Source organism: Rhipicephalus sanguineus, chromosome 7 (assembly GCF_013339695.2).
Source record: "Rhipicephalus sanguineus isolate Rsan-2018 chromosome 7, BIME_Rsan_1.4, whole genome shotgun sequence".
Lineage (NCBI taxonomy): Eukaryota > Metazoa > Arthropoda > Arachnida > Ixodida > Ixodidae > Rhipicephalus > Rhipicephalus sanguineus.
In genome coordinates this window covers 156,950,486-156,969,126 of record NC_051182.1, presented here as the reverse complement: position 1 = coordinate 156,969,126, position 18,641 = coordinate 156,950,486, and the positions used below count along the sequence as shown (strand labels likewise).

Here is an 18,641-nt window from a genome sequence, read left to right as displayed (position 1 = left end):
ATTCAAGATATAGTTAATATCTTGCCTCTGGAGCGCGCGTAATAAAGATTATTCAGGATGCATATTGTAGCCGTCATTTCTAGACAAGTTTTGCAGACCCGTCAGTTCAATTCTTTCCTTACATGAGATTAAAGTCTTCCATAACCCGGATAATCCATTGGAGTTTTGTTCCCTAAGAAAAAAACCTTTTTAGACGTGCTTATATCATCGCACAAACTGAGCAGGGGACTAATCAGAAACAGCCAAGAAATACCAGGGAGCGATGGCTTGCAGCTGATTTTCTTTCAAAGAGAATACATGAATAAAACAGGTAACTGGGGACAGTCAAGCTTCTTTACTACAGAATAATGAAAAGCAAAGAAATGCCAGATATTTGTGCATTAGAAACAATACGCGCACAGGCCCAGGTTTCATGCCTTTTCTTTAATTAAATCACCTACATTTCGCGTCTTCTCTATCGGCCATTCTTGTTACGTCTCTTTAGTTTATTTTAATACGTATCAGCTACTTCTCAGAGGACATGTGAACGCCAGTGATGAGATCGCAGGGCGACGACTGCACCGCGTAAACATAGTGTTCATGCGCACATGCACATTATAATTTCCATGGTTTAACGCGCCAAACGCACGATATGATTATGAGGCATGCCGTATTGCGAAGCTCTGTATTGCTTTTGGCCATCAAGGTTGTTGAACATTTTCATTTCGCCCGCCATTGAAATGCGTCTGCTGGGGCAGGGAATCGAACCCACGATCTCGAGTTAAGCGGCGCAACATCTTAGCCGCTTAGGCCACCCCACTGGGTCAACGTTATCAAAAAAAGTTCGGCACCGTGTTACGCCTTGTAACACTTGAAGGCGAAACGCTGCCGCACACTTAGTAATGCGTTATGCTATACAATCGAGGACCGGACTTTCGCAAGGCATAACGAACAGCGGTGTGAGAGATACGCATCAAATTTGCTTGACGTTCTCAAGTGATTTCATTGTTCCTCCCCACCTGAAGCTTTCTACAACTCACGCGGTGTTGTGTCACTTCCGGGATCGGCGGGCCTTAGACCAAGAGGGGATGCCATGTGATCACGTGATCACATGAAGTCGCGCGAGGACGTCATGTGATGACACAATAACGTCATGATGAGGTCACAAATTTATTCGACGGGATATAGTCACGATTTATTAGATTTTGACCTCACAACATGACATTCAGTGATGTAGCCCACGTGGGTTTTTGTACCACTACATTCGCCTGCCGTATTTCGCTCAAAGGGCCGCTCAATGCACTAAATGCACTATAACGCCTTTAATACACTATAACGAACAAAATCAGTTGCGAGCTACCTCTTTTCTGTCACCTGTGTTTCAAACAATTGCCTTTGATGGACACTTACTTTTCAGTTACTGGCTGGTTCGGCGCTTTCGAGGCTCTCGCCACCAGAAGAAGACGGCAATGCTCCTTCTAGCGACGAAGCGCAGCGCGTCGAGAAGTCTCCACCAGTGGACGAGCAGGCGCAGGAAAACACCAAGCGCAGCGAAGCCACCGGCAAGCTGCAAGAGAAGAATTCCCCTGACTCGCAGAACTTCTCCAGGGAGCGTTCCAGCCGCCACCAGCACAGCAAGCGCAAGGCCAAGAAACACGGCGCGGCAACCCTCAACACCACCAATACCAGTAAGTTGCCATATCTCCATAAGGCGGCGCTATTTCAATACGCTTGCCTTAGTGAAGCTGGCGTCGCAGTAAAGCCAGCGTCTGTGACTTTGTGAGGAGAGAGAGAGAAGAATAAAAGGAAGGCAGGTAGGTTAACCGGGGCTGAGCCCAGTAGGCTACCCTGCACCGGAGAACAGGAACAAAAGTTTGAAAAGGGTCACTGTTGCTGCTTCGAACGTAGTAAAAGTTCTCTGCTCGACGTCAAAACAGTCGAAAAGTCCCGTGCTCTTCAAAAACTGCAGTAGCGCTTCGACTGCTTTATGCAACTTGGATGCGCAGTCTCATGGGCCCAATATCTTGTCGATGGTGAAGTCATAGTGCTGCTGTTAAAGAGTTCTCAAGCAATAGACTTTTGAAAGCCTGTGAGAACTGGATCGGTGGCATCCAGCACTTGCAAAATCCCGAATCGCCGATGGTATCATCCCAAATTCGTGTCACATCGTGTCGTACAAACACCGCCTGCTTCAGGGAGGGCGGAGTACGAATGCGCCGCACGACAACCGATTGTACTATATCGTGGGGACGCGTAGCCTCTCACAAAAATGCCTCTGACTGTTTTAGGGGCGAAGCTCCTTAAGGCGGCACCCGTTCGTCCCTCGTAGTCGTAGTAGTGCGTAACCAGTCGTACGCTAGTACCAGATCTTGACCTCCAAGGTGGTGCCGGTGGGAGATTTTTCCTGTGCGTTGTTGAACAATAAAAAATTCGCAGCGTGCGCGTTAACTAAAAGCCGAATTCTTCTGTCTCTCATTCCCCATTAGCAGCCATTGGCATGTTCCAGTAGGAAACGTTAGTAGAAGTAGAAGTGTAAGTGTTAGCTAAAAGCCGACTTCTTCTGTCTCTCATTCCCATTAGCAGCCATTGTTTACCTCCAAGGTAGTGCCTGGTGAGATTTCAAAAGTATTGAAAGGTGGGCTAGTTGGTAATTCATAATTCTTCGGCTTACTGGGAGCGCGGTACACACAACAGACGAAGGAAGAACCACAAAACACGAGCGCTCGTGTTTTGTGGTTCTTCCTTCGTCTGTTGTGTGTACCGCGCTCCCAGTAAGCCGAAGATGGTGAGATTTCTCCTGTGCGTGATTAAACAATAAAAATTTCATTCAAAACGCCGTTGATTGATGAAATAAACCAACGAAAGACGCCAGATGTTTTCTAAAAGCAAAACGAAAAGACGCCAGCTGCTTAACGAAAGACGCCAGATGTTTTCTAAAGCAATGGTTTTCTAAACAATGAAAATTCACAGCGTACATGTAAAATTAAAGTGAGCTGCAAGTCGTCATAACTCATCGAACCTTTAGTATAAACGCGCCCGATCTCACGTCGGTGATGATGTACTGGGCAGAATTCACGGAAGATTCACGGTTTACCGATGAACCTCCGCAGCTTCGCCCACTCATCATCATTCACTCCGTGGATATGCTGCGATTTTTTTTTTTTTGGTTCGAACGAAGCTATTCCAAGAAATCACCCTAGGAACCACAACTGTGCTCGCTTCGTGTAAAAAGGAATATGTACGTAATATTTCCGGGGTACGCTGTAATCAAATCCTAGAAACGGCCACCTTGTAACCCCCCCCCCCCACCCCAGTTAGCACTCAGGCGCACTTCACTGGAAGCGAGAATTGCACATTCACGATGTTTTACATGAGCCCATATATCAGAGCATACGTTTTGAGAATTTTTACGTTGCGTACATAACCTTACACCTCGAATCTGTCCGGTTGATAGTGTCCTTAAAGTTGTAATCCGAAGCCAGCCTGGTCTCATTTTGTCACCCCATATTAAAAGAATGAGAGTCCCTTTAGGGAGCTCTAAAGATCACTGATGTAGCACGGGGGGGCGGGGTTCAAGATCACCCCCGAAATGTTTACACATATGGACGCACACATAGAAACACGTACGATCATGCATACAGGGAGGTTGATCGAAATTCCCCTAACAAAAATTAAGCTACGCCTCTTCTGTGGAAAGCACAGGGAAAGTCTGCTTTCACAACACCGTCAAACTACTTTGACGTCCTTACACTGCCCCCCACCCACCCATCACCCCCTGAAGATTTAGGCACTCAATCCCGTGTAGCACTAACATGTAGGATTGGCCGAGCTTTGGCCAGGCGACGATGTCGTGTGATCTCATCATCATGTGACGTCATGGCAAGATGTCATGTGACAACTTTTTTGCTAATGCCAACAACTCCGCATTTTTCGTCTCATGAGACATGCAAAGTTTTCTCATTAATAATAATAATAATAATAATAATAATAATAATAATAATAATAATAATGATAATAATCAATCAATCAATCATTTATTTAACGTGCCCAGGAACAACCGTGAGGTCTTTGTGCAGGCGCACGCAAAAATAAAATCAATAAAAATAAACAATACAATACAGACAGTCTTCAGAAATAAAAAGAGCAAAACACGTAGACAAAGAGAAATGAACACTAAAGGGGAGGAGTAAAATAAGACAATATGAGAAATATTGAAGGGAATAAAAAATTAGATTGCACATATACAACTATGCGGAAATACGGAGAAGGGAAGACTTTGTACACTGTGCCATACTATGTCAAAACAGTGCAAAGCTCGGATAAAAACAGTGATTGTGGACTATGAAAAACGTCAAGATCAAGAAAATTAATATTATAAAGACTTTGTATTCTGTGAACGGTAGAGTGTTGGAAGAAGCAGGCGGGTACATGAAACGGTCTGTTCTCTCTGGTTAACTTACGCGGAATTCGAAAATTAACACAATTGAGAAGTACAGGGCAGGATATGAAACCGTGGACTAGCTTGTAGAGAAATAAGAGATCAGAACGATTTCGTCGGCAGTGAAGTGATGGCAGTGATAATGACTCAGCAGTATTTGAACGAGATCCAGAGTCATTTTTAGCAAAGCGATGGTTATATATGCTGAGGAATTTTTTCTGGACTCGTTCAATGGTGTTACCGCTGGATTGAGCAATGCCATTCCATATCACGGACGCATACTCAAGTTGCGGAAGACATATTGCCGTGTACAATTTGTGTAGGGCCATGGGAGACCTGAATTCTCGAGATATTCTCCAAACACATCCGAGAGAACGAAGGCCCCGCATAGCAGCACGCTTAACGTGAGAAGAAAAGTTTAACGCGCTGTCAACAACAACACCAAGATCACTGATTTCATAAACCTTGCATAACGGCACAGAATTGACAAAGTATTGAAATGACACGCTAGATGTTTTGCGAGTGATAGACATGAATTTTGTCTTTGAGGTATTTAGAGAAAGGTTATTGCCGTTGCACCATTCGGAAAAAGAACACAAATCTGACTGCAACAAGCGACAGTCGTTAACTGAATGAATTTCCTTAAATATCTTGATGTCATCGGCATACAAGAGGAAAGAAGAATTACGAATGGCAAAAGAAACATCATTAACGTAAATTAAAAATAGGAGTGGGCCTAATACCGACCCTTGAGGGACCCCACTAGTCACTTTATACAAAGACGAGGTTTGGCCATTTACGGCAACATAACAAGATCTATTGAGCAGATAGCTGTGCAAGAGATTCACAATCGAGAAGTCAACGTCAAGTTCGCAAGTTTAACCATAATCAGTGTGTGGCTGACTACGTCAAAAGCCTTGCTCAGGTCACAGTAGATTACGTCAACCTGTCCTCTCTGAGAAATAGGTGTGGAGATCTGCGTCATGAAACTAGCAAGATTTGTGGTAGTTGAGCGGCCAGCAAGAAAACCATGTTGATTTGGAATCAGTGAGTTTTTCACACTAAAAGACAATATTTGTGAAGAGCCAGTTCGAAGATCTTTGATGTGGCACATAGTAGAGAAATCGGGCGATAATTAGAAACATCTGTCTTAGAGCCCGACTTAAATACTGGGAAAACACGAGCAGTTTTCCACATGCTAGGAAATGTGGAAGTGTCCAGGCAGTTATTAAATATCGTAGTCAGTACTGGGACAAATATAGTACCATATGCTTTTAGTATGGCGGAGGGGATGCCATCTGGGCCACATGATAAGGATGGTTTTAAGCGCTTAATGCATTCGCTGATAAGATTTTCATCCAGCGACAAAGCACTGGATGAGCTAACTGCCTTGGGCTGTTGTCTGATATCAGTGCTGGAGTCTGAGGCCTTATAAACGGATGAGAAATGTGTGGCAAAACAGTCAGCGACGGCATGCACTTCTACCCCATTTGAGTCTAGTAGTCTGAAGGACTCTCCGCTTTTGCTAGACCGTTTACGCACATACTTCCAAAACTCAGCCGGCCTGTCAGAGGCGCTTTTTTCTAAGAATTGAATGTACGAACTATGATCCCGTTTATATAGGCGTTTAGAGAGAGTTCGAAAAAAGCTGAACTCTTCCTTCCACTCGCTGGATGGAGAACATTTAGATTTCCTGTGTGCGTGATCTTTATGCTTCAGTGCACTGATAAGTTCAGATGAGAACCAGTGGGGATATTTACGTTGTTTAGGTGTATACTGGGGAATAAAATTAAGCATGCTGCTCAGTACAAGCTCCATAAACCGATCAACCTGGTCATCAACATTAGGTTTGTCAGTAACCTGTGACCACTCAACGGTGGACAAGTGATGATAGAGGCCCGTGTAATCACCTCGCTTGAACGCAAATCTTGGAGATTTGTTTACGTAACTGTTGTAGCTCGTTGTTTCGGCTGATGCAGATAATCTTACGTTAAGTGGTGGGTGGAATTTGTCCGGACGTACAAGAGAGATGTTGGAGCGGGAAACTTCAAGGGGTTGATCGTTTGACACACACAGGTCTAAGACGTTGCCACTGGAATTGACGACTGAATTATGTTAATAATAATAATAATAATAATAATAATAATAATAATAATAATAATAATAATAATAATAATAATAATAATAATAATAATAATAATAATAATAATAATAATAATAATAATACAGGGACTGGGAAGCTGCAGAAAAATCTTTCACAGAAAGCTTGACTGAGCCGCAGCCCCTAAATACAAGGTGACAGCGAAAGGCAGTTCAGAAGGAAATAAGTCTGTGGAACGCGCGGATAATAACGGGGATCTCTCAGTTTGCCCCCTAAGTTCGCCCGTCAATGACCATCTATTTTCGCTATGACGAACCACCTCGTTCTAACGCAGGTGCCGCTAATCGCAAGTCGAAGCGCAGTGCACCCGCCAAGAGCGCAACGGCGCTGTTATCACCGTCGCACGTTACGCCAATGGACGTCGCAGCAGCCCCACCAACACAACCGGCGCCACCCGACAATGAGAAAACGGAGCCCTCGGATGCAAAGGAGTTGCCCGAGGTCAAGAGTGGGGGCAACGCGAATGACCCGTCAATCCGGGAACTACGGGACGCGGTCGTCCGGCCGGCGTCCAGCGGGTCACAATGTGCCTTGCCGCAGCCACGACACCAGGCGGACAAGACCGCGGTATGATTTCTCTATATGCTCTAAAGGTAACAGGGGATACAAATGTGTGGTGACTATGTTCGATTACTATTTATTAGATTAGATTTCCAGCGAGCCATGGAAAGAAAAATGATAGCTGTACCGTTAATTCCAGACTGCATTTTGCGCGAAAAACGCGAACACGAAGGGAAGAACCACGAGACGAGCGCAGACTAACAACTGAAGGTTAATTTTCAGAAACCACACATATAAAGAAAAAGAAAAAGGAAAGACACGTGGTTATGATTACAGGTTGGCGGTTAGATAGTCAATGTCGAGTTTATGCAAGTTCGCCGAAAGCCTTGCCACACATACGTCAGCTGATTTGTGGATGTAGAATGCCTCCACAATCTCTGGCGCGGTCCTGTCTTTGAGCCTCGACAGCACTTTAGTTTCCTTTAGTAATGGACGACATTCACATTCCCTACAATGCAGGCAAAGGTTAGACGAAAGCTGCCCTTTCAACGAGTTCTTGTGGTCCATTGATCGGTTATTCACACAACGCCCGGTTTCGACGATATAACACTTTCCACACGATAGGGGAATGCCCAACTCACCCAACGCTCAGTTCTTCTAAGTGTACCCTTAAGGCACAAGAAGAAAACTGAGTGGGTCAGGGAATAAATGGGCGTTAACGGCATCTTAGTAGAAATCAAGAAATCCTCATGGACAGGGCACGTAGCGAGAGGGCAAGATAACCGCTGGTCATTAAGACTAACGGACTGGATTCCAAGATAGGGCAAGCGCGCGTAGGCAGGGGGGGAGGAGAGGAAGGTGGGCCGATGATAGGAGGAAGTATGCTGAGACAACCTGGCTCTAGCAAGCACAGGACCGGGTTGATTGGTGGAACATGGCAGGCGTCTTTGCCGTGCAGCGGGCGTAGTCAGGCGGATGATCACGATGATGGTCGATTAGTGTTGGTTACAATTGATAACCCGCAATGTTGCGGCGTAAGATTCGGTTCAAACATGTGCGACGAGGACAGGGGAGACAAAGCATGCATGGCGTCCAACCGCGTCTAAGAGGACTAGCCTCTATCCTGCATTGAGCGCACACAAGTGTTCACTAGCGCTTTACTTGGCTTCAGTTCTCCGCGCCTTCCAACGTGAACAATACCTCTAGTAGCGGTGCATGACACTGTAACACCTAACAGAAGAACAGATGAAAAGTCCTTGAGCAGGGGCCATCACTGGAGCCATAGTTCTGACAGGTGGACTTGTCTTCGTCAAGGCAGCAACAAGTCGACCTGTCGAAGCATTGGTTCTAGTGACACCCCGTGTTTAAGGATTTTTTATCTCTTCAACCTTCCTTCTTCCCAAGAACTTCTGCCCTTTTTTGAGTTAACAGAAGAAAGAATTTCAGCTCCACTCTATGAACAGTGGTGCGCAAGCCCTCCACCTCTTTAGGAGCGCCCCCATGTCAGCCGGATTCCGTGCGAAGATGAAATACTTATTCTCTGCGGTCGTAAGCGCTTGGCATTATGCAAAATAAAACTTCGTCATTTTGGTCTAAAGTGATATGTTTGGCTGATTGCTGATCTCGGGGTCCCGTGATAAATTTCGCCGGGACGTTCGAGTTTCCGACCTAAAACTAGCAACACGGATGCACGTCAGTATGGCAACGTCAACAATCTTAAGGTATGTTGCCTCCTTTTTGGAAAACTTTTTAGATTTTGATTCTAAACTGATTCCTTTCTGTTTGTCATAAAAAAGGCTAAAAAGACCCTTTAATTATGTTCGACCAAAAAATTGAAATTTGATCACCATTTAATTACTGAAATTACCCAAAATATGACCATCACGCAAATGGTCATAAGTCGTGACGTTGTGATACTAAACAAAAATGGCTTGGCAGCAGCACAGCTATATATGCAGGCTGTGCAATGAACTAGAATGTTCGCACTATCTACAAAATTAGGTTTTTTATAGCCGAAAAACCAAAAATTTCATAATTTCAGGCGGTCGCATTTCAGTCGAAGTCTTATAACATCAAAACTTGTGCACGGATTTCAATTATCCTAGTTCATTGCGCAGAATAGTGTTCAGGAAATAAGCATGGCAAGTTTCAAAGAAATGTATTGGTTTATTCGTAAGTTATTCGTAAGGCGCATCAAAAAACAAATCAAAATGGAGTTTTGAGAAAATCAACAATGAAGTTTTCGAAGCGTGCTATACACAACATTCGATAGTCATGGAAGGCTAAATACCGCCAGGCTCGTAGCTGGGTCCCTCCTTAGCTGCTACAAGCTCCCTGTGAGAACGTTTAGCAGCTCGTTGTTTTTTTTTTCGAGCTTGTTTTTGGTCGCCCGTTGAGTGGCGTTTAGCGCGCCTCAAGCGTGCTCGGTCCCTGCTGAGGCACGCTACTGTGGTGTAGTAGCCAGGGTCGACACCAGCCTGCCTTAAGATGCCTAGCGTGCCACTATTTCCATTGTTGAAGTGACATACACAGCCGTATAGGCCAAACAAAACAGTGCGCAGGCCTACATAGACATCTTTCGGGACGCGCTGCCAGAGCATCCCATTGAAGCACTTGTTCGCGTTTTGCGTTTTTCCGTGAAGACACACAAACACAACATTCCAAACACAACATGTTGAATGTTGTGATGTGTTGTGTATAAGATACCTCTTTCTTGCGACCGTTACTATGTTGGCCAAACGGGGTGGTGCGCTAATCACCGCATGCGCGAGCATGCGAACAACGTCCGTAAACAAGCCAGAGATAGTCAATTGCCGCTTCACTGTAATGAATGTGGTTGCCAGCCATCTTTTAAAGATTCCATTTTCCTGTCGAAGTACCATGATGAACGGGCGCGTGTCATTTCTGAAGCGTATCATATCTATAATGGCGGAGAGGCATGTGTCAGCCTCCCCTCGTTCTCCCTCCTTCCGAAGGAGTTAACGTTTCTGCCTGTCTGAGGATTTTTTGGTCTCTGTGCAGGATAATCACCTTTTTTCTTTGTTTCTTTGCTTTTTGTTTCCTTGAGATTCTGGCGGAGTATATATATGAAGACTGGAAGAATAAAACACATTTGGTTGTTAGTCAGCGCCGTTGTTTGTGTCCTTTCCTCGATCGTCCCGTCTCTTAGCGCTGTTCTACAGTTAACCATGAGTAATCTTTTTCAATTTTCTCAGTCGGCATCCCACGCGCTTTTCAACGTGCCCAATGCACTCAAGTTTGCGCACAACCAACTAATCTAAACCTATCATTTGCGATTGAGCGTAACAATGAATTACTTTTGGGAATTGAAGTGTTGGTGTTGGTTTCGCTTTCACAGCGGGTCAGTTTCGGTTTCAGGGAGCTCTGCCGGCAGTTGTAAAAAGCAACATAACTTTTGAACCAAACAAGATAAAGGCGTAATTTTTGCGGTAGCACAATTCTGAGTGTCTCCAGATTATTAAAATCCTTAAAAATAAAACTTGACTTTCTTGAAAAAATCATCGTTTTTAAGGGAGGCAACATACCTTAAACACCCTGAAGTGTTTTACGTCCGGACATTGGGCGAATTTAACACGTATCATTGGGCATGCGCAGAAGCGCCATGTAGATACGCAAAATCTACATATTGACGTTTTTAAAGACGATAGTCTTTCTTGGGGAACTTAAACGCAGAAATTTTGGTCTGTCTGTCTTTCTGTCTGTCTTTCTGTTTGTCGGCACGTCCCTCGATTCAGCCACTCGGCCAAAGTTGAACCACTTGCCCAAGGGCCAGCCGTCTTGAACTGGTACGGCTGTTCATACTTGTGAACGTTGTCGATCAAAAAGTAAATATCATGCATATCTGAGGTGCAACATCACTAGGTAAGTATTAGGTGGCGTGTTCCTTTAATAGAAAATGCATACATACGTAATTTTAAGGACCCTAGTTTCTTAAGCTGCGCTGAAAATGCATAAGAATGGAAGCTTGAGCGAGTTGGTATGCCTTCATCTTTGTTGAAACAGCGCTCACTAGACGACGACGAAGTAAAAGAAGGCACAGGACAGCCTTCCTCCGTGCCCTTCGCACGAGCTCATTGTTGTGTTTCGGTTTCGGTTCTGTATTGCACTGTACGAATGCCATGGTTTGGTGTTGAAAAACTTTAGTTTTGAGAAGGCCAAGAAGGTGAAAAAAAAATATTTCAAAAATGAAAAAGCAGCGTTGTGGGCGGCCTTCAGGCTGCCGGTTGTGGGCGCCGCTCTGGCGTTCCTGTTTTACCCAGGCGACGTGTAAATAAAAGAGTGTGTGGAGAGTACTCGTTGAGTGCGGACGTTACTCTGCTTCAGCGCTTCGCGCCAAACCGCGTTTTCGGGCTGGCTGGCGTCCCCGCCGGTCGCGTTGGTCACCGCCGGTCTTCTCCTGCTGCTGCGCCGGGACTACCAGCACGCAGCACAGCACTCATGTTTCCCGACGTATTGCCAGATGGCGTTCATATCTCACACAGCGCCTCTTCTATCGTCTTTACACGACATTTGCTGCGAAGCACGCAGATACGCGGCCAATTTTTCTCTTTATTTTTCTTTTTCTGTTCCTTTCTATCGCTTTCGTTCTCTCTCGCTATCTCTCTTTCTCTTTCTTTCTGTCTCTGTTTTTTTTAAACACGATAGTCTTTCTTGGGGAACTTAAACGCAGAAATTTTGGTCTGTTTTTCTGTTTGCCGGCACGTCACTCGATTCAGCCACCCGGCCAAAGTTGAACCACTTGCTTAACGCCCACCCATCTTGAACTGGTACGGCTGTTCCTACTTGTGAACGTTGTCGATCAAAAAGTAAATATTACGCATATCTGAGGCGCAACATCATTAGGCAAGTATTAGGTGGTGTGTTCCTTTAATAGAAAATACATAGATACGTAATTTTAAAGACCCTAGTTTCTTAAGCTGCGCTGAAAATGCGACTGCGCTGAAACTTGTCTTCCTCCGTGCCCTCTGCACAAGCTCATGTTGTGTTTCGGTTTCCGTTCAGTATTCCATTGTACGAATGACAGGGGGCGCCGCTCTGGCATTCCTGTTTTACCCAGGCGACGTGTAAATAAGAGAGTTTGTGGAGAGTACTCGAAGAGTGCGGACGTTTCTTCTCCTTCGGCGCTTCGCGCCAAACCGCGTGTTCGGGCTGGCCGGCGTCCCCACCGGTCGCGTTGGTCACCGCCGGTCTCCACCTGCCGCTGCGCCGGGACTACCAGCCCGCAACACAGCACTCATGTTTCCCGACGTATTGCCAGATGGTGTCCATATCTCACGCAGCGCCTCTTCTATCGTCTTTAGACGACATTTGCAGCGAAGCACGCAAATACGCTGCCAATTTTTTTTTTTTTGCTTTCTCTTTTACCATATAATATGCATATTTATACATACCTAGCTTTTTTTGACATATTTCAATGTGTGTGTAAATGTGCTAAACATCAATTGTACGGGTTCCCTACGCGTTATTTCATGTGTTTATTTATGTCCATGTTACTGAATTCTGTTTTGTCTTTCTCGTGAACGTATTTCTAGCAAAAAAACGTCATGTTAAATTGTTATTGATATTAACCGTCTGTGATACAATAAATTTTTCTAAACACATCAGTTGAGTACGAAGTGCCCTAAATCGTTAACCACTCTTTCTTAACACGACACAACATTGCTTGAAAAGCTTCGTTAACTTACTTTTGTTTTGTTGTTCGGTACAGCTGCTTACAGCTCTTCCATGGTAGAGAATAGAACAGGGGTCTGAAACTCATCTCAGCTAGCGGGCCGCATCACGAGATTTAGTTCAACGAGGGTCGGGACAGTGAAAAAAATCGGGGCGGGTGGTGGTGGGGGGGGGGGGGTGAACTGAAGAAAATGTCACCTAAGTTGCCATTTCAAAAAACGCCTTTCCTATATCTCATATATGGGTCATAATTGAACGGGATGTGACGTCAGGCTTTGAGAAACATATCGATACTGATTTTCAGCATGACTAAAATTGGGAAATAGAGATCTTTCCTGTCACTGTAGCTCACCCGAACACACCGTTATTAAGCGCAATGGGCGCGAAAATAATACAAGTACCATTTATCCGCAAGTCACAAAACTTTATTCCTTGCGAATCCGCGGGCCACGTGTTTTAGACCCCTGTATACAGTATTCTGAATCGTCTATTATTTCTTCTAAACAGAGTCACCCACATTTGTTTCTAATTGCATAGCGGGGACAGCAGTATGCAGCTCTCCAATAGTAAACTACTTAGTACTCTTAGTATTTCACATTCTGTTCTAAACGTTCCTTAAACGTTCTTGGTGCTGAGCAAGGACAGTGGCATGCTGCTGTCTTATATTGAAAGGGCCGTGAGACGCAATTTACCATCATAATCTGTGTTATGCGAGTTGATCCTTGTGCGTTCACAAACAAGCTGGCGAAATTTCAGTGCAATCGGTCGAGCGCATAAGTGATAATTCAATATTTTTATAAACGTGCGAGTGACCTGAGAATCGGACAACACTGGCGCACTCGCGAGCCGCGACGTAACAAGCTGCTTGCTGCGCGAGCCTCTGCATTCCGGCGAACTATTTTCTTCCGTGGTCAACTGCGCGTGCAATCGAGCTATTTCCGATTTGTTCAGCTTTACATTGAAATTCAACGATTTGCAGGGGCTGAAACTTTGGTAGAAGACGACATCTCCACTCCGTGCAGCACATGACGTCACACACGCCATTACGTGGTGATATAGATGATATAGATGTGAAGAAAATGAAGTGGACCAAATGCCAACTTGCCCACGGCAGGTACCGAAGGTTGAAGGTTCCGTCCCTGCCGGCGGCAAGTTGCCTTTTCGTCCACTTTACTTTCTCCACATCTGTATCATAATTACTAAAATACACTTAAAACAGTACAACTAACAGCCCCCACACCTTCCTTGGCTTTATTACCAGTTAGTTTTCATTAAGGTTATGTAAAACAGTGAAACGAGTCCTCAAAATTCTCTTCTTTCATTCATTCACCACCTGTGTCGCGTAACACTGGGTTGCATCTACAAAACTACAGAAGCTTTCTGCACAAACTTGTAGATGCTGCTTGTAGACGCGATAGTGACTCCTGTTGCTGCAAATGGATTCAGAGCTGAAGTACTCCCTTAAATGACCCATTTAAATTCATTTATGTAACCTCATGGTGCTTTTCATTACTCAATTACAGGTACCAGCCCAGTCTGACACCTGTACAAGGGAGCGCTCGGCATTAGACAAGCCTGAGAAAGCGACGTCGGGGATGAAGACAGAAGCCAAGCCAAAACAAGACCTCTGATTGTTCGCTTCTCTTTGCGATAGCCAGGACATTATTCCGGGCTAGCCGCTTCACTAACGAGGCAATCTTTTTCGACGGGGCCACATTATGGCCTGGATGCTTTTGCACGACCATCTGTTGGAAGCGTTCAGTTATATACGTGGCTTGTCGGTACTACATTTCGTGTCATATATTAAGCTAATGATTAAAAGCAATTATGTCTTCTCTTGATATTACATGTGAGAGTCATTCTGTTGACGCTGCATCAGCCGTCATTGCCCTTGAAAAAACCAACCATGGAACGGAAAACATGTCTTGTTGCCCCTTGAAGCGAAACCTCGGGTGCGACGTGAGGCTCTCGCACATCGGCCTTAAAAGTGTCAGTGCAGTGAAGAAATTTCGAAATTTTAAGGGTTAAAGTGATGAAATTCCGAAGCCAACAATCTCGATGGTCATGCAATGCAGCATCAGCTCGCCAAGAGTTACCTTTCGGAAGAGAACAGTGGCACGAACTTTCTACTCCCATTCTACTTAGTCCTTTTTACTTCTATTCACTTACTCCTATTCCGAGTCTATTTCACTCCTATTCGAATAGTCCTAGTTTACTCCCATCTCACTTTACCTACCAAAGATACGAGACCGCATGTAAAAGGCCCGACCAGCGTTGTGTATGTGGTTCCGCTGTCCTGCATGAGGAAACGGGGCAGCAACTTCGCACTTCAATACAGCGGGTGCAGGTGCACTCCTGAATTCGAAATTTGCCAGGTCGTAGGAAGGTACAGCAACAGTCGTCTGATAGCCGAGGCCTTTGCTGCCAACCCAAGGGCTAACACACGCGTAAGTTTTCGGGTGATTTGTTCATAACCTCTGCGCCTTGTGTCCACATATGATGATTAAGGCTTCATGGCAAGGGTATATAGCCCTTGTGTGTTACTGCCTGTCCCGTCCTCGTCATTTCAGTTCCGCGCTTTACAATGCTAATATCACGCTTCATATTACGCGTGCCATTGATTTCCCGCCCATTTTCCTTTTATAATGTATTGCATCGTTAAAAATCTTCAATTGTTAGCGCTTGTCCTGTGTGTTTCTTTGCTTCTTCAATCGTCTCTTCTGGCGCTGGTTTTCCCATTTACAAAAAGCCAGGTTCTAGGATTGTCTTTAAACTGTCTGGCCCGCACACAAGCAGAACTTTCGATGCCACAATCTTAAGCATGTGTTTCTTTGTGTTGCTTTAACTCAGTTGAGATGGGAGTGGTAACACTGACTTCCGGAATCTCTAGTTGTGTCCTGTACTTTAAGAGTGTTACTTGACCTGTGTGGCCGATAACTCTTCCTGCAGCGTCGCTGACTGAATATCTCGTCATCTCCTACGAAGAAACCTGGTTGTATCAGGTCAAGAAAAGTATCTTTCAATCTTCCCTTCCTACTGAATAACAAAAAATAACAAGTTTCCAAACTTGTTTCGGTAGTTCTGAAAGGCGATGATTCCTTTTTCGCGATTTATCCGAATCCTAGAATTTGTCTCCCAGCCTGTCAACTCGCGTTGCACGATCGATGTCGTTCTGTTGCCCCGTGACTTGCCGAATGCCAGTTCAATCATTCTGTCTTTACTTCCATACCTTGAAATAACTTCTCCGAGAAGCTTCCGCAGATGGAAGGAAAAGAAAGTGCCTTTTTTTCCACGAAGTTGTCATCGCGATCGAAGCAGCACGGCACGCGACCACATTTTGAGAATAGCGCGTTCGGGACGTTCAAATCTGCAGCTGCGTTCGGAGAGTTCCGCGCAATCCGCTCGACATGAAGTCGTTCACGATATCATGCTGGTTATGGACCCTTGCAACGGTGGTGTCTGTTAATGCGATGCCCGTGCTTGAAGATACGCTCGCTTACAACTACCCGTGGCTGCCGGGATACAATCCCAATTGGCACAACAGCCAGATCCAGCTATGGCCACGGCTTTTTCTGCTCAACTGGTTTGAAGTCTCGGACGGAAGAAGAGTTCCAGAATCCCCAGACCGCAGTCAGGTACAAAGCGAAGGCCCAGCAGCCGTAGGTAAGTGCATATACCATACCGGTGGTGAGAACCAACAGACAATCAAGCCAAGGAAAGTATAGGAGACGTTATTCGTAGTAATTACGACATAAATGTGAAGAAATTGAAGTGGACGAAAAGGCGACTTGAAGTCGGCAGAAACCCATCCTGAAACTTTCGAATAACGCGTCCGATGCTTTACCAATTGAGCTATGGCTTCAATCGTCCCCCATCCATTTTATTGGGTATATACGTGCTTTTGAACCCCGAAGTGTTAATCAGCGCCGCTCGTAGCCATGACGGCGAGTGTGAAAAACTTTTTTTTGCCTGGCGGCGTCACGTAACACGTGAACTATTTACGAGCTTGCAGCTTTCCAATAATCCCTGGCATACTACCTGAAGGCATCATGTCTACCAGAACGAGACCCTCGCTATGAATGAAGGAAAGAAGATTACTTTTAAGGGCTCGTTTTTCGAAGGTCGCATTATTCGAAGGTCGCAGGTTCGGTCCCTGCCGGCGGCAAGTTATCTTTTCGTCCACTTTACTTTCTTCACATTTATATTCTAATTACTACAAATAAAACCCCTACACTTTCCTTGGCATTGCTGTCTGTTAGTTCTCATTAATATTGTGTCTAACAAAGAAACTCGAGCCCTTAAAAGTAATCTTCTTTCCTTCATTCATAGCGAGGGTCTCGTTCTGGCAGACATGATGCCTTCAGGTAGTATGCGAGCGATTATTGGTGAGCTGCCTGCTCGTATATACATCACGTGCTACGTGACGCCGAAAAGGCAGAAAAAAGTGTTCCACACTCGCCACCATGGCTGCGACTGGTGCTGACTGACACTCCTAAGTTTCAATCCACATATATACCGTATAAAGTGGACGGGGAGATGACCGCCGCCGTAGCTCAGTGGTAGAGCATCGGACGCGTTATTCGAAGGTCACAGGTTCGGTCCCTGCCGACGGCAAGTTATCTTTTCGTCCACTTTACTTTCCTCACAGTTATATTCTCATCACTACAAGTAACACCCCCTATACTTTCCTTGGCATTGCTGTCTGTTCGTTCTTATTATTACCGTCTGCGCTAGTGTTCTTAGAGCCAAATGGGTAAAGACACCTAGCATAAGTCACTGCGAAAAGACTACGTGCTCGATCTGCTTATATCGTGGAGTTCTGCTACCTAGCCAAATCACCCTTACTCATAACCTGCAAAATAAAGAGCCCCGCAACAGAGAAATTAAGTGCCCCTTTCATCCTTTAAGCAAAGGACCGCAAGGTAATGAAAATGCCCGGAATCGTACCGCTTGAATGTCTGCTACGTATTCCTCACAAAGCTAGGGGCTGGTTCAACCACAATTATCATAATAGCCATAGCAATGAATGAATTAATCAATAATCAAACAATAAATTGAAAGTGCTATGTATGCACGTGCGGTGGCCGAAATGTATGTCACGTGCGGCCAAGTGACACGGTCAGACCACTGAAGCCCAAATTATGCTACGTCACCACGCGGTCCGAACGCCGCAAGTCTGTGATACCTGTTGCGCCGTAAGCAGTTGGTAACAGTGTTGCGGAGTTGCCACTCCGGAATTGGAATGACTCCGGAATCATTTCACATTTTCGCGACCCCGGAATGGAATGGGAATGGAATGGGGCCAACGCTTGAAAGAATGGAATGGGAATGAAATTAATCGCCTTTTGCACGAAATGGAATGGGAATGGAATTACGTCTTTCTCCGAAAATAGAGCACGTTTTCGTCTACGCGCTGCTTGCGACCTTTATTGCAGCACTTGAAAAGCACGAGGACGCCTAAGCTCTTTTGATGATGTAGTTATTGCCAAAGAACCAGTGACCAATTGCCGGACGTGTTGTTGTTGCAGAAACATTTGTTTGAGCCAATAAAAATAAAAAATAAAATAAAGGTAGGTGCCCTCTTCTAAGTTCAGAAAGCTGCGAGCGACCGCTGCTGCCCTAGCCCAGGAGATCAGGCGAGCCCCTAGCTGAGAGCTGGTCAGCCCGCACTCCCACTGCTCCGGGGTGGGATGATTTCATTATTATTGTTATCCTTTTAGATGCGAAGCAGCTTTTGCGCTGGGCTTTGTCCGTAGTTCCATTGGCGACCGTCCGCTTTCTAAAACCTAGCATAGCCATCTGTAACATATTGACGCGCGCTGGCACCACAAGAAGTCTCTTCGTCTTCTTCTTCGACCGCCTTCACTACAA

General features: G+C 45.2%; 1 protein-coding gene across 1 annotated transcript; it reads left to right on the top strand.

The window, feature by feature from the left end:
• The first annotated feature begins 1,197 nt into the window (after nt 1-1,197).
• Nucleotides 1,198-14,401, top strand: LOC119399189 (probable serine/threonine-protein kinase samkC). The gene is made up of 4 exons (XM_037666002.1): nt 1,198-1,221; nt 1,397-1,667; nt 6,853-7,145; nt 14,294-14,401. Exons 1-4 carry the CDS (start codon nt 1,198-1,200, stop codon nt 14,399-14,401), a joined length of 696 nt encoding a protein of 231 aa, XP_037521930.1.
• Nucleotides 14,402-18,641: the final 4,240 nt, after the last annotated feature.

Bases quoted from the DNA above. Each gene is read 5' to 3' on its own strand.
- LOC119399189 (XM_037666002.1), top strand. From the start codon at position 1,198: ATGACATTCAGTGATGTAGCCCAC. The intron at 1,222-1,396 runs GTGGGTTTTTGT...CTTACTTTTCAG, and splicing joins CATTCAGTGATGTAGCCCAC to TTACTGGCTGGTTCGGCGCT. The intron at 7,146-14,293 runs GTATGATTTCTC...ACTCAATTACAG, and splicing joins ACCAGGCGGACAAGACCGCG to GTACCAGCCCAGTCTGACAC.